Source organism: Chiroxiphia lanceolata, chromosome 2 (assembly GCF_009829145.1).
Source record: "Chiroxiphia lanceolata isolate bChiLan1 chromosome 2, bChiLan1.pri, whole genome shotgun sequence".
NCBI classification, from domain to species: domain Eukaryota; kingdom Metazoa; phylum Chordata; class Aves; order Passeriformes; family Pipridae; genus Chiroxiphia; species Chiroxiphia lanceolata.
The window spans coordinates 7,710,312-7,727,118 of NC_045638.1; the positions used below are offsets into that span (position 1 = coordinate 7,710,312).

At 37.3% G+C, this 16,807-nt stretch overlaps 1 protein-coding gene across 5 annotated transcripts in view; it reads right to left on the reverse strand.

The window, feature by feature from the left end:
• The window catches only part of USP9X (ubiquitin specific peptidase 9 X-linked), a 107,012-nt gene that overhangs the window by 16,712 nt on the left and 73,493 nt on the right, over positions 1–16,807 (reverse strand). For 2 of the 5 annotated variants that reach the window (XM_032679014.1, XM_032679018.1), the window contains 14 exons: positions 16,519–16,685; positions 13,245–13,353; positions 13,092–13,124; positions 12,518–12,664; positions 12,255–12,401; positions 11,266–11,488; positions 8,699–8,919; positions 8,109–8,299; positions 7,495–7,668; positions 5,213–5,354; positions 4,292–5,042; positions 3,660–3,783; positions 2,148–2,373; positions 919–1,048 (listed from right to left, as the gene is read on the reverse strand). In XM_032679014.1, the coding sequence (XP_032534905.1) occupies positions 919–1,048; positions 2,148–2,373; positions 3,660–3,783; positions 4,292–5,042; positions 5,213–5,354; positions 7,495–7,668; positions 8,109–8,299; positions 8,699–8,919; positions 11,266–11,488; positions 12,255–12,401; positions 12,518–12,664; positions 13,092–13,124; positions 13,245–13,353; positions 16,519–16,685 (2,785 nt within the window). The remainder of the gene's footprint in view (positions 1–918; positions 1,049–2,147; positions 2,374–3,659; positions 3,784–4,291; positions 5,043–5,212; positions 5,355–7,494; positions 7,669–8,108; positions 8,300–8,698; positions 8,920–11,265; positions 11,489–12,254; positions 12,402–12,517; positions 12,665–13,091; positions 13,125–13,244; positions 13,354–16,518; positions 16,686–16,807) is intronic. The other 3 variants (XM_032679015.1, XM_032679016.1, XM_032679017.1) reach the window with 3 other exon arrangements.

Here is a 16,807-nt window from a genome sequence, read left to right on the forward strand (position 1 = left end):
CAGACAATTTAATCTTTTACAGAGAACTTGAGATGCTGCAGGAATGATGTTATTGTGGCTTTTAATGAATGAGTATACATCAATACAAAAGCCTTCAGGTAACAGTAGTAAGACAAGCACAACTGCTTAGTACTGTATTTCCAGGTTTATCTTTGCAGGTAGATTGTGAAAATTATCAGACCCACAAATAAAATTGTATTTTCCCTGGGTTCTGAGTGCTCTCCTGCCTGGAGACCTCAACTGTACTGACTGACTACGAAAAGCTAGTAAAGAAGAACAGAGAAGGCAGAGCAGAAGAATTGCATCTTTCTTTAACTCCACTCTGGGGGTCATGGTGGAAGCTGCCTGACAGAGAATGCTTTGGTAGACAAAGTATATGAAAGCAACAGACGTTACAGGTGTAATTAGATTAACACAATCGTCCAGACTAATTTTACAGATAGGAAATTAAATTCCTTTAAAAGTGTCTACCTACTTGGAAGAGCTTCCAGAACTCTTGTGTGTGCGTGTGTCAATCCCATGTGGGAACTCTGACATAGCTACATTTGGATTGATACACTTGATTAACACTTTAGCCACAAAGTAATCCAACATTTATAACTTCCTGCACCAGCAAACAAACAGCAATGGTCAAGCACTTTTTAAAATGTTACCCCCACCCTCTCTCAGAAGGACACAGTCTTATTGCTCCCACCTTCCCATGTTTATCTTCCAAGGATGGCAGGAAGACTAAAGCCCCAAGCTTCAAACTGGCGGAAAACAGACGCTCTAGGGAGCATTTATACGACATATAATGATAACAATCTGCCTGAGGATAGAAAACTGGATTCTCCTGCTGTTAAACTTCTGTAAATGGATCATTAATAAAAAACCAGTTTGTTACAGTGCCATGAGTAAAAGTGTGTGCAGTGTCCTTACCTAGATTGGCATACATCACAAACAGGTTGAAATACTGCTGCAAGTGGCGCCCGTGTTCAGATACTTCCCTTCTTAGCAGATTTAGTACCGCTCTCAGTAAATGATCACTTAAACTTAAGTTATCATAAGCCTATTGAAAGAAAAAGTTTTAATGTCAGTGGTTGAACATATCTTTATTTAGTTTATACTTTCTACTACGACAGAAAACAGAACTGGTTTAAAGGTATGGGATTCAGACAAGCTCCAAAATACCAGCAGCTGGTTAGTCTTCTGTATCTCACACAAGACAAACAGACATACAGGGAATAAGACTCCCACCACTCAATACCATGTTAAATCCAGGAAATGATGCAAGTAGAGAAGCTTTTAACTGAGTTTTTTCTCCAACAGCAGATAGGCTGAAATACTCAAGAAACACACGTGCAGTTCCACTGTCAACTTCACACACTTAGACAACCAAATCACCCCTACAGGTGTATCTCTAATATTTCACAAAACAAAACACTGCTAAAGCCTATGTAACTTTAACTTAAACCAAATTCTTTAGCTGGATATAGCAGTGATAACATTCTGAGAAGGTAAGTGGAACCATACAAATAAGAAGTGTCTTGCTGTAGACATCAAAAACATGATTGAGAAAAGGCTCAAAAAGGTTCATCTTTTAAATTTTAATAGAGTCCAAACAAAAACATTGTTATGACAAATATTACATTAAGTTATAGGCCTTTTTTTGTTTGTTTGTCAGTTCTAGGTGTATAAAACTAGGCAACTCATTGTCTACTCCTCCTCAAATTTACAATTTTAACTGTTGCAGGACACAGGATGAAAACTTAGGGAACTCCTGCAGGTTTTCAGTTATATTATTTTTGTTTGCTTTTTTGTGGGGCTTATTTATTTGTTTAAAATTCTAAATGCAAAGCAAGGGTTCACTTCTCTACACATTACTTTAGTAAAAAAGCCACTACTTCTAGTTTGCAGACTTCACACTTGCAACTTGAAGTTCTCACTGCTGAGTCTTCACAGAGATTTACAAATGAGGGGAAACCGAACCCCTCTGACAGCATCTCTCTCACAAACTCGTGGAGTTATATCATGCTGTAGTGCAAAATGGCCTGCAGAGATTTCCAGTCAACACTGATGCATCTACTCCAGAATTTATTTAGCATTAAATGCTTCTAATGAAGAAGTAAGAATAAGTTGAAAAACCTTTCTGTTTGAAGATTAAATACCTGACTGGAAGGTCCAGGAGAGGCAAAAGGTGATGGACATGGTCCGTCTTGCAATGAAAAATGTGCAATAAATACTATAAGTTTTGCAAATGCACCCCTCACTTCTGCACTAGGGCATTCCAGAAGGTACTCAGAGAAGCGGTTTGAAACATTAAAAAGGACATTGTGTGCAAACCAAAAGCGTACATTCTTGCTGTGACGAAGGAGGATGCACAATGCATCATACCTGAAACAGAAAAAGGCACAACTGAGATTATGACCAAATGTAGATATTTATGAATTTGGCAGGTGTGTTCTTTTGCAGAATTTCAAGAAATTACACGTTAAAGGTGATTCCTAAACATTAATGTTTCCAATTACATAAACTGTACTTCCTACAGTGATGTTCTGTTACGTGCAATCACAAATTAAAGATACACTCAATTAAAACCTAACATTTAACTGTACCATTTTACTTCTGTCATCTATAAGAACTAACTAAAGAACCCCCAAACTCCTTACTGCTCAAAGGAGGTCCTATTTTGGCAGCCACCCTTCCCTCTGTACTAGAACAGGGGTAGAGGGTGAGCAGCAGAGAAAACAAAGTGGATTTTATGAGCTGAGTATGAGACAGGTAACTAAATATGTAACCTAACAGGAATTCACATTCTCATTTACAGATCTAAAAAACACACAAGCCAAAAAAAACCAATACCCAAAGAGTAAAATATCTGTTTCAGACAGGGCCTTGCATGAATCTGTCCTCCTTCCTGCAGTAGTATTTGAACTCTTCCTGATGTCTGGAGTAACTGGAGTAACTCAGCTACTCTGGAATTTACTACTGGAGATATGTATTTGCTCTGTATTACAAAACTACTTACTAGCAGCTGGTAAACTACTGGTCACCATGAATACCAGATTTTCTCTTGAGTTTGACCAGTAGTAACCCACACTTCTCCCCCTGGCACAAAATAACTGAACTTAAAGACTAATACGTTGTGGTGCAGTGAGTATAATTTGTCTTGTTTGTTGTACTACGGCTTTGAATTACAGGCCCTGTAGCAATGTACACAAAGCTCTCTGCTAACAGGGTCTCAGAGACTATACACATTTCACAAACAATACAAATATAAGCTGCAACAATGGATTCAAACCAGCTTTGTTCAAAACAACTCAAACAATGAATACACCATTCTGAATTTGTCAGAAAACATAACCTGTTAGTTTTGTGCTACCGACAGCTTCTAGTCCTTTATTCTTTTTACAAGACAGACAAAAGGTAGATTTAAGCTGTGTCTGAAAATGAATTTTGAAGCTGGTCACCTCAGCAAGCTTACTTTAAGGCTCAGTTTCTTCCCAGTATTTTCTGTTCAAATTTTTCCCCCTTTTCATTGGCACCTTCACCACATATTTCGTGAACAGGAGAAAAGAAGACAGACTACATATACTTTTTACTATCATACGTATCTAAAAGGGATCTTTTAACAGATATCAAACTTCCAAAATTGTAAGTGTTGTTAAAAGACAAGATACCAATCACTAGCAGGGCCACGGACTATTTTCTTTGTATGAAATCCTGTGGTGAAGAGAAATCTAGCAGCAAGCTGAATACTAATCATAGTTATTTCTTCTGCTTCAGGCAACAGATGATCTTGTCCTAAAGAAAAATCAAAATACTCACATGTAGACAAAGTAAAAGCAAAAGTAACTTATTATAATGAAACTGATTTTGTCTAATATGGTGTTGCAATTTTAACAAGAAACTTGATCAAAACAGCCTCTATCTTTTATAATGCATCATTTGAAAATGTAAACTTTAAGACAGGTACCTGGATGTTAACATATCTCTGATTCTAGAAATTCAGCATCTCACTCTGAGAACTGTTTTCAGCAGAACAGCCCCCAAACTTCAGAAATTTAACTTGACTTAGTACATAAGATGAGTAATAGCTGATAGCTTATCACAGAAATTTTTGCTAAATATTCTGGCAACTTATCCCTTACGAACAACTCAACAGCATATGTTTAACTGCAGAAATCCAGGAGGACAGAGTATTCAAAGCAGAACACACAAAATTTTCATTGGCTTGACAAAATATTGACCACACGAATCAAAACTCTTCTTGCAAGAAGTTAATCCGTAATTATCACAGTAACATACTAACCTGGAGGAGGATTTAGGTAGACACTATTACAAGTAAGCAACTTCTTTATGAACTGGAAATATTCCAGGCTGTACTGCATCCGATTGTGCATGAACTGCACGTTCTGCTTCCTCACACTTCGCTCGATGGCTGATGGCATTTTAATCTGATGGGGTTTAGTGGTGATAGCTATTTCTGAAATATATTTTATTAGTTCATTGTCTTTGTCTATTGTGTCCATACGTTCATAAAAAAGAATGTAAGCGTTCCACCACCTCTTCTGGCGTCTGTAGGACATGCGCTTCATCATGTGATCAAACACCTCTCCCATGTATTCTCCACCAAAACACTGGTTTTTCATTTCTTCATCGTCATCCATTTTACACTCTGTCACATCTCCGTCATCGAATTTATACCACCGGTTCTTCTCACCGTCTCCACCGTTCCTCTGGATAATATAGGAGTAGTAATGTCCGCCGCTGGCCTGGCCACTGTGCACAAGCACACCCACAAGCCTGTATTTTGTGCTCCCAGAGTGTTCATTTTCTGACTGTTCATTTTGTATTATCTGATTTTCAGGATTCACGTCATCCCCTTCCAATTTTGCTACACCTGCCACCGTGTAAGGCTCCATGTCCAGTTCTCGTGGAAATTCAAAATAATCATTGAATTTGATTGCACATTCCCTTTCCCAGTCATAATCAAATCGTTTCAACTGGATGGCAAGAACTGGAGGCAACTTCTTAATCAACAAGCGTTTCACTGTATCAACCTAAAAAAAGACATGAACAGTTCTTTAAGTTTCCATCCATATACTCTCACCAAATACCAAATTCAGTAATCAAAGGATGACTTTTTCCCCCTGAACACGAACTAAGACTGAACTTAGTACAGCTGTAACATCACAGCTGTACACAAATTCAAAACATAAGGAATCATTACCTTTTTGTTGCATTTTTCACAATGATACGCGTTTGCACCTTCCAATAAATCTCCTTTGACGTACTGTTCCAAAGAATCAAGGAGGTTTTGGTGATTTCTTATATCTACATTCAGAGTTGTGAAGGATTCCTCACATTCATACCTACCAATGAACAGGCAAATGCATGAGGAAGATAGAAACACGTTCAATTTTTATGTTTTACATGTGCTACAGTGCGTAAGCAGTAAAAAAGGAATTGAACTCTTTTATTGCATTCTTCCTACAATTACATTACAATTTGTGCACACTGTATTTTTTTCATCTGCACTAACTATAGTTACTTTATGAAGATCATAAAAATGACTTGTATGTCTCAAGTTCACTGTATGTCTCAAGATCATGGAAGTTGATTTTTTTAGCACATCACATTTTTAAAGCAGCTAAAGTAGCGTGACAGACTCTTGGCAAACCAAGCGAGCAGGAAAGCACAGAGAGCAGAGCAGAGCACTTTTCCATTGCTGATCTTTACAGTCAGGAATTAGACTGATAAACACAAATACTGTATCACATCTAAAGACAACAGTTCAAAACAGATTCCAATTAAGCAAACAAACAAACAAAAAGCCTTTGTATTTTCTATCTGAAAAAAAAAAATGAATAGCTGTCTTCATAAAATCACTTTGCATATTTATGACTGCCTTTGACGTACTGTGTTCTAATATAACCTTCAAACAAATGTCTAGCAATGAATCAGCAATGCTTGAGAGACAACCAGCTGATACATCTTGGTAATATTTTTTTGTTTTTAAAGATAAAGAAGTGATGAATAAATTAAAAAAGTGGCCTCTATTCCAACATAATCCTGAAGGGTTTGTTCCTCTGACATGCAATCAAGCATTCAAGGATGAACAAATAAATATTTAGAAACACTTCCACCAACAGTAATATACATCCATCTATTAAATAACTTACAAAATACTGAAATGCTGTTAATTTGTCATACCCAAATCCACAGTTTACTTATCATCATTTTTCTCCTCCCTAAACTACAAGCAGGGTAACATTTTTACTAGTAAGTACAATCATGCAAATTCAGTAGAGTTCTAAAAAGATAGGCAATACTTTAGGATAGTACATAATAACAAGAATGACTGGTAACTCTTGTTGCTTCAGATCTGTATTTACCATTTAATTACCCACTGCATATGAAATAAAATCAGTGCTTTCACTTATCTTGCAATATTTTCAACTTAATTCTAGTCACACATTTTAACCCATGAAACTGAAGACGTGCCACTTATAAATTCTTCTAATTCACACATGAGCTCAACCGAAGTTGAAAGATTGCCACAGTATAATCCATTTGTATAATTTTTCCTCGTATTTTAATTGCTAACTGAAGGCTCTAGTAAATAGTAAACTTTCACAATAAAGAGGATTTGAAACAGTAATGTGCAGAGATCTATATTTTTTAAGAACCACACGTGATCTGAACAGTAAGGAGGCCAACTGATAGTGAAATGAAATCAAATACAATAATATAAAAGCAACTGCTGAAAAAAGAACAAGTTCACCATTAGGTCATCCTGAGTCTTGCATGCAATTTTAATCACCCACCTGAATAGGGATATATGATGGGATATATAGGGATAGATGAAAAAGCCTACGGAATTACAACTTTACAATGTCTTCTATTCCTTCATTAATCACCATCACCAATGAGTTACAGACTTGCAGTTGGATTTGGTTATGGGTGTGTTTTTACATATCTTGTACAAAGCTGAATTTCAGTATTCACATTTAAAGTTAAATACAAATACAGCAGAAGCCTTAAGAAAAAGATAAACCTTCTATACCATTCTTCTTAATTACAGGTTACATTGTGAGTATGAACAGAGTTTACTCATTGGAACTAAAGACTCACTCTTGGGTCAGCTCTAAACACACAGCATGGAAGACTGAAGACAGCGACAGTTGTTGGTCAGGTCTTAAAGTTTTCTACATTGCATTTGGTCCCTAAATTGTTTTCACTTTTAACATGAAAAAGCATTATCTTTTTCTACCCTGATCAATACACAATGCTTCACATACAATCTACAAGGTAGAAGCAATAATAATTAAGAAGGCACTTGAACAAAAATTAAGGCTATAAAAAGTAAGAAATAAAAGTCTATTGGCTTAAAAAAACATCCAACACCCAAACCACACAAAAACCCCACTCTTGACTCTAATCACTTTTAGAAGAACACAAACATAGGTGGTTTTCCTGTAAAAAAAAAAGAGAAAAATCTTAAACACTTACCGATGTGGGCATCCTTGACAAATCTTCTGGTCAGCAAAGGACCCTCCTAAAACTTTACTTAACATTGCTGGATGGCCCAAAGCTTTTAAAGCTTCATCTAAACTGTCTACCAAGGAATTAAAAAATTCTAAAGCATCATGTTGTTCACGTAGATTTACAGGTTCACCCCAAAGTCTGAAAATGAAAGCACATTCTTGTCAAGTTTTGTTTTGTTCTTCAACAACTGCTTTTCTAAAAAAAAATATTATTCAAGCTATTAATCCCTTCTTACTGAGGGAAACTATTTATTGGTTTTTGATGTATATCACCTGTTACTCTGTCCCTAATACTTTCTGGTAAGTAAAAAAAAAGCTTTTGTGTGTAACTTTACACTTAATTCAAAGTCTCAATATCAACGTCAAGAACTGCTAAAATTCAAAATAAGCATCCTGCTGTAAACTTTGGTTTATTAACAGACTTTTACAGAATGGTGAGAAGGTAGGGTAACAAATACAATGCTGCACAAGTTCTGCTAATTTACACCTTACATCACTGTAAATCACATATGCTTTACATCACCACCATTTCTGCTACTGATGCAGTGAACAAACATCAATACTAAATTTTCTACTTACCTAAATTGTTTCCAAAACCCTCTTGGTACATAGTACTGTAGCCTGGAAGCTGCTAAATGACCAAAAATTACTTGGAGATGCCTCAAAACTCCAATATTGTACTCTTTCCTATCTTCTGTTTTACTCAGTGCTGGTTTGTCTTCATACTGATGTGGGTACCCAAACACATCATCTCGTGGGTCAACATTGCTCTGAAAAGCAAAAGAAAATTTGTGTCATTAACACTGATACGTAGCTGGCTCAAAGCTTGTTGTATCCCTTGTTTAATTTGACAATCTGGAGTGTTTCATACTCTCAACTGAAAAATCAAATACTGTCTTTGTATGCATTAACAGCGTTCTGGTGGCAGCAATAAGACGTGTTCCTTTCCAGTACAGATCCATGAGGAGGAATTCTGCAAAACTTGCTACCTGGATCTTCTGAACTGCCCCTCTGGTAGTGAGCCTACTCAAGTAAGAAATATTACGCTATTTTCCCCACTGCTATCAGTGGAAATCAGTGACTGATTTACAACTGAAATTTGTTATAACCTTTTCATTAAAAAAGAGTTACTAGTTAAAGATAAGCCAGTTCTACATAACTAAATTTACCTCGTTGTCCTGCTTTTCATCCCCAGACATGTCATCATCTACATCACTGCCTGTGCCTTCAATGGCAAGAATCCCATTCCTGATGGCTGGAATCATGTACAGCTGCTGAATGACAGAATTCATGTAACAAGTGGCACCAGCATTTTTTAGCCCTACAAATCCCTTTGGTGGTCGAGGCCCAACAGGTGGTAGATATTCCCATTCTGTAAGAGCTTCACAAGCTAAAAGAAAATAAGCAAAATGTGATTAGGGAACTATTTTGTTATAAAATAAAGAGAATATCAATGCAGTATAAAGGGCAGTTGCATAGAATTGTTATTAGTCTGTATCACACTGCAGTTTAATAAAACAAATGTTTCACCAGAAAACTTAACTGCTAAAATCAACACAACTTCTATGAAGGATAATTCTATCTGCAATCTTAACATTACATAATTTTCTTCTATTGCATAACTAAAGAAGTGTCCAGGCAAAAATTCAAGTCTATTTAGATACGAAACAGAAGTCTTTCCTCAATACCACCAAGCTTCTCAGCTGAAGAATTCAACTGAATCTAGAATATATAACCAATTTATAAGCCTTTAAAAATTTTATAATCCTTTTAAAATCACAGTATTTCACTTAAGCCTCACTTTCCATTGCCAGGATGGGAAACAGTTTTAGGAAATGCTATCTTTATGACTTGTGAGGAATCTGAGAGAGAAGACTCTGGAAGAAAAAATACGTATCACATCTCTTCAGAGTACATTTATGATTACAATTTCCTAGCTAACCTGTAGTCCTGTAGTTTTAACACAAAAAATTCTGACATAAGAGAGCATGCATGTTTGCAAGCAAACTTGGTATATGAATCACAGAGCATGCAGAGTTCATACATGTGTTGTCTCCTCTGTCTGACATACCACGGAGATGTGGTGTTCTATCGTGCTTATCAAATACTGGAGTAGAAGGAAATGTAATTAAATCCTTCTAATTGTGAAGTGACAAGAAATACACTACTTCCCAATAGAAAAGGGTGAAGAAAAAAGGATGAGGCAGAGGGGAACACCATAAAGCTGCCCTGTTCATTTATTGAGATGGAATCAAAAAGGAAGAGACTGAAAAACCTCAAATGACTCACTGATAGCACCATCTGAGCAAGTAGCACTGCCACTGTGAGGGGTAGTGGACAATTCCCTCCTTGGGATACTATTTTTAGCTGCTCACAGTTCTGCTGAACCCTCTGAGTCTAAACATTCTGTTAAATCACACAATGGCTTGGACTGGAAGGGACTTTTAAAGATCTTTTAGATACAAACCCCTGCCATGGGCTTCCACCAGACCAGGTTGCTCAGGGCCCCATCCAACCTGGCCTTGAACACTTTCAGGGATGGGGCATCCACAACTTCACTGGGCAACCTATTCCAGCATCTCAGCACTCTCATACTGAAGAATTTCTTCCTTGTGTCCAACACAAATGTACTCTCTCTCAGTTTAAAATCATTGCCTCTTGTCCTGTAACTATAGACCCTGGTAGAAAACTCTCTCTTTCTCTTTCTTATAAGCCATGTTTAAGTAATGGAGGCCACAATAAGGTACCTGTGGAGCCTTCTCTTCTCCAGATAGAACAACCCCAGCTCTCCCAGCCCTTCCTCCCATATGAGTGTAGGCTTGCTTGGTTTGATGGTGTTTGGATTTTTATTTATTGTCAGTGTTGAGGTTTTTTTCTTTTTTTCCTTTCCCTGTTAATATTACAGCCAAAATGGTTTTGTTATCCCACTCAGGGCTGGAGAAAATATGCTCCTGTTTGTTCACTTCTAAAAAAATCTTATATGTTTCTTACTGACAACAAAAATCCGTGTAAAGTATGAGCCTTTTGCCATCCTTGTGAAAATTAGCTCAAGTTTCATCTGACTACTAGCTTTTGAAGCACTAATATTGGCAAGTTTTTGTACATACTGCAATTACTATAATCTTTCTCCAGTGAGAAGGAGAAAGCTCTTTCAGTGCAGAGCAGTGCTGAGACAAGGCCAAAACTGAGCGAACAAATGCTTGAAAAAGGACTATGACAAGCAGAGAATGAGTTCAGAACTAAAAAGAGAAACAGGACAGTGGACCTGTGTCTGTGTGCAGAAAACGATGACAAATTAGGTGAGCAACCAAGAGACTGGCACTAAAACTGAGCCAAAGATACCTGATGAGATTCTGGGATTGGTCAGGCAGAGCCTGAAACGATGAGACAGAAGTAGAAGATACAGACAGAATGAGGTTCCTGGGAGCTGGCATGGACAAAGGGGAGTAGTCAGAGATTGGGATAGGAAGGGTCAGACAGTGTAAGTGACTGGGGCTGGAATTTGGATGCAACTATGTAATGCAAGTCAGTAAATTTACTGCATAAAGAAGAACAATAAAGGCTACACTGACAAACTTTCCTAGATTCTGACATCCTGATTTTGCAACATTAAAAGCAGACACAAACCACAAACTAAAACACTCGGCATTTGCTTCAGTGCATAATAAACAAAACCTGTACATGATATATATATATACTAAAAAGTAGAAAATAGATAATTAAAAGTATTACATACTAGTGATTGCTGTACCTATGTAATACATTTCAGTCAACGTGTCTACTATCTGTTTGAGATTTCGCACACATCCAACTGCTAGTGCAACTAGGAGCTCAAAGCCAGCATTAATAGTAGCTGGTGAACTACAGACTGGTATGGCCTGCTCAGCAGGCAATTCTCCATTTCTCATGTATTGTAGGTAAACATTGGATGCTGGGAAGATGAAATCATCTATCAACTCCTGAAAAAAAAAGAAAATAAATCACCTGTTACCACAGAAATGCACACAGTTTTATAAGAGTGTAAGAGTTATTACGCTAAATGAATGTCTGAGAACCAAAGGGGTACTTAAAAAAAAAAATGAGCCAAAATTGAGACCAACACTATAATGAGCTTTTAAATTTAGAACTGAGTAACTCCATTCTAAAGAGGTTCCCTGCAAACTCACCTCCCCACTGCAAGTTAAAAATAACTCTGTACTATTCTTGATTGGTAAAAAATTTCTCTTGCCAAACCAGTATTATCTAAAAAGCTCTCTATCAATTACTGCTGAAAAAACCCAACATTCCTGCTGTATAATATCAGAGGTACAAAGAAAACAAGTCTGATTAAAGAGGCATTCAGATGTGATGCATTTGTTCAAACCTGCTATGAGCACTAGTAGCACTAATTAAGAACATGTGCAGAAAAGGGGTAATGAAGGAAAACAGTCCTGTATCCAGCTCACTATCCTAGTGTGATGTTTGCCAAGTACTGGAATACAGTAAGAACGAGAAAGTTAAGTACAGTTTATGAATGAAACACGTAATTTTCAAAATTATTTTTAAAGAAAACATTGAACTCCAGAAGCACTTTTATGGATACAGACCACAAGATGCAAAGCTTCTTTTTACTTACTTTTGGGTAAAAAAAAAACTAACAAAAAACCAAACACCTTTCCTCTCCCCCCTCAAAAAACCCCACCTAAAGACAAAAAACCCTCCACTGGTCAAAAAACTTCAACTTACTTTAATGAGATTAGCACCTCCTTTTTCACAACCAATATGGTATTTCTTCTCAGGTGTCTGGAATGCTAACAACTCTTTTGTTACTCCAAGGTGACCCTCTAAAATAGTTTCTTCAACACCTGTTTCCCCTGTTCTTTTTACTTCATCCTGCCAATTTAAGAGAAAGGATACTCCAAGTAACACATTTACCAAGCTTAAAACTGTACTTTACAACAAAGTAGCAAAAAGCTAATTATTTGGAATAAACTGACCCTAAGACTTACCCTAATCCTCTTAAGCCAGTCAATTTCATTATTGAGAAGAACTTCAGCATTGGGTACATTAATATTACTGTTGTAAGCATAGTTAAGAAGATGTCTTAGGAGAGTGAAGTAGTCTCCAGAATGCTTAGCTCTCTCTCTTGCAGTACTCTATGTAAACCAAAAACAAATAACAGAGAATTCATACACTCTTCTACTTACAGTGCAATACCAACACATCTTCCCTAAACCTGGCAGTAAATATGAAAGAAAAGAAGTAATTTTTAACCCTTCAGAAGTTTACAATTATATTTAGCTGCTAAAGAATGAATTCTTGACTATTTTAGTAGCAATTTCTATACCTGAGTGGGAAAAAACAAACCAACGGTGAAGTGATTAAATTCAAGAGGGCCACAAGCATGTGGAACAGAAAAGCCCCAGCAGGTCCAATAAGAGAAGGTACTGACTGTAAGTATCTCTCTAATCTGCTAATGATTTTTACTTGAAGGTCAGCATTCGTTAAAGGTCAAATGCAGATATTAAAGCTTATTATTCACGTTCTTATCAGAAAATACAAAAAAGTCCCCTTTCCCCTCACCTGGTTCAAATGGAAATCAACTGTGCTGCTTGCCTGTGGGTCAAAAGGAATCTCTATTTTAGTGACTGCTGCCAATAGCAATTTGTCTTTTCTTGCAGATATTTTCTCCTGCTACTTCACGTTGTACTGAAGCCTTTATCTCTAAAAACTTACCCCTAGAACAGTAAACAGCAGGGTAATGAAGAAAAGGAGAGGTCTCTGTCCCATGCAACACCTGGTAGCCATTAAAAAGAATTGCTCCTGTGCCATCTGACGAACAGTTCTGGAAAGCATTTAATAGAAACATTAAATTCAATCCCCCTATCCAAACAGGACATTAAAAAAAAAAATTGTGCTTATCTGCTTAATGTCATTTCCTAAAGCTGAACATAATGTAAGAAATGGGAATATTTTAATTATTCACGGCCCATCATATTGTTCCTCCTTGAAGTGAAATTTCAGACATGTGAATTACTATTACAAAACCTGTTCCACAAATCAAATATTTAAAGGTAAAAGAAACTTGGAAGCACCCAACCATTACACCTTTGCAACTGCCAGCAAATATTGCATAACACAATAAGCAATTTGCAACACTAAATAATTCTTTCTTTCTAATCAAGCACCAGTTGTACCTGACAGACAAACCAGAACTACCGTAGTAAAACCGCTTTTATGTACCACTACAGCATCTCAGCATTTACTGAGTATCTCTGAAGTGATCAAAATTTATCATTAGTAAGAAAAAAGATTACCCTCCTGAAAATTCAAGTGGTTTTAATTAAAGGAAATTTTCCATCTCAGAACTTAATCTAATCACAGGAATGGATAAGCTTCAGTAAAAAACATATTTAAGGCAAATCCTATTCTTTCAAGCTGTAAGATCAATTGTCTGAGCATTATGTCTTGTAAAATCTGTTAGGAACAACTCTGTTTGTGTGGGAAGAGACTGCACATGAATGCCATGCTTTATGAAAGTATCTCAACATATGAAAAACTGGATTTTGCAGTGTCTGGTGTGGCTGACGTTGTTTTCTGTCCAGGAGGTCAGTGTGGAAAGCACACCAAAGAATCCCATTCCCTTGAGAGTTCTTTCCTGTGTGGTTAACTGTGTTTCAAAGATACACAAGAATGACCTTGAGGTCAGAGCAAAGACACACCTGGCTGAGCACCCCGTCTCTGTTATCAGCCACAAAGGAAAGTGGACAAGAAGGATGAAGATGCAGCAACACTTCTCCAGAATCTTCTCTCTGCTTCTAACAATTTGTGGTTCAGGAAGACTACCAAAAGCAGTATTTCATAGCCTTCACTGGACAAGTTCATGAAAGAACCCCTCAAACCATTTCCAAACTGAAGGTTTACACTGCTTAAATGTTTTGCTCAAGGTCTTACAAAAAGAAATAATGTTCTCTATTTGTTCTCCCCTTGCTACTTCTGATTTTAAGGGTCTCTGTGGTATTCTCCTCCCACCATTTATCCCTCCTCCAATATGAAGTGCCCCCAGCTATTCAGCTGTTCCTCAGATGGAAGTAATTTCAGAGCTTTGATCTCCCTTGTCACCCTTCTGTGATCTTTACAAGTTCTCCTCCACTGCTCTGAGTTGCAGAGGACCATGGGGTGGGGGAGCTCTGTTTTGTTCTGAACAATAACTGACATTTCATGGGACCCCACTGCTGAGCTGATGTTTTCATAGAACTTCTCACACAAGTTTATTTTAAGATACAATCCTTCAATTGCTTTGGACACATCACACAGACAGTCCTGAGGTCCACGTATGTAGATGCAGAATGAAATAGATAAAGGTGGCATTTTCCTAAAGTGATAAATGTGACCTAGCAAACACATACCTCTGAGGAGTATGCACTATTTGAACGCAAGTATTATATTTTTGTGAGGCTACAACAATCTAAGAGTTCTTAAGGAATCATGAGTGGGAAGCAGCTGCCTAAACACAGGCCTTCCATGCTATATCAGACACAGGACGACAGCACAGAGCTGGCACACAGCACACGAGCTGCAAGATGAACTCACACTCACCCAGTGAAACAGCTGGAGGTCAAGCACCTCCCTCCTCAAGGCAGGCAACCTGAATCCAGTCCTACTGAAAGCTCCAGGACACAGATTTCTGCTTAGTTAACAGAAATCAGCCTCTTCAACAGGTCTAAGGAGCATGGCTTTACATTGGCACACAGGATTTTTATTTATTTGGGCCACAAATAAATAAGGACTTTGCACTGAGCACTTTGCAGAGATCAGTGGAATACTTCTGGGTTTCACGATTATTTAGGACTAACTGTTCAGCAATCCACTGTTGACTATCCCCCCTTGCATTCAGGGGATACCATTAGAAAATCAATTACCCTGGAGAGGAAGAACAGCTCTAGTATTTAATACCAAACATGCTACACTGTTTCTCAGTGGTTAAGCTCTGAGGAAACAGCAAAAGTCCCAATCTCAATCTCTGAAAAACAAGCAGTCCATCTGATCTTTTCCAGAAAGATCCTATTTGTGAGATCTGAATTTGATCATCTTCCTTCTCTTTTATGGTGCACCAAAAGCATTTTCTCACATGTGTATTTTTGCTCACATTGTTCTCTGATTGAGCTTAGGAGATTAGAGAACAATAGTTGAAAATGGAAGGATATTCAGAATTCTGTCTGGTATTTGCTAAATTTTCTCTCTCTGCAAACATTAATTTGTTTCCACATTAATTCAGAAGAGGAACTTTTTAGCCACTTAGTTCAATTTCTCCATCTTCAATCACGAGCAGTCTCCTGTTTCTATCATTTAATAATGAAGAGATGCACTACTCTGAGTGAGATTATCATATGTATCATAACAGTTATGAGCATATGAGAGAAAAGAGCTCAGTGGTAGCTTCTTTTACTGGCACAATGAACTATTTTTCCAAACAATAAGTGATACTAGCAAGGTTCAGTGGAACTGAAAATTCAACACCCTACACCAGAGGCTGCAAACTAATAGTTTGTGGTATTCTGGTAACATTCCACAGTTTCACCAATGTGTGCAAATTGTTCATTGTAAAGAGATACTCTGATGACCCTTTTGTTACGGTGAATATTCCTGAATCTAAAAATTTTCAACCTGTTTATCTAGAAAAGTCAAAACCCCAAAACACGGTGCTGAAATTCTGACCCCATTCATGTGAGAGCACCACAAATAATTTGTTCTAAAGCCATCAGTAGCACATTATCAGACACCCATTCATCCAGTTTGACAATATCCTCCTTATGAGTACAAAGAAAATGGGACTGATATTTAGAACAGGTATCCAAATTAGATTTACAGCAATAAACAATAATTAAGACAGTTGCAGAGAAAAATCACTTAAATAAGAAGTCACTGCTTTGCCATTTAGGCTTCATATTAATTTTGAATTGTAAAACAGTAGATGTGATTAAAAAAAAAACCAAACACCAAAACTTACTTGCTGTGACAGTGCAGCAGTAAATCAATGATAAACGTCTGCCACGCCTTTTCTTTACTGAGTGCATCCAGTGCCGTTGGAATCAAAGCAAAACACAGGGTCATCACCTCCAGTGCTTCACAGCAAACTTGTTCATCTTCCAGGTCTGGTTCATTTCCTGCATTTGTCTGTGAAAACAAACAAGAGTGCACAAAGTGGGTATAGAAAAAAATCCCAAGAAACCCAACTGGCTCCAAGGTATATCCACTAAATACAAACACAAACCACAAATTTGTACACTAAGTGATTA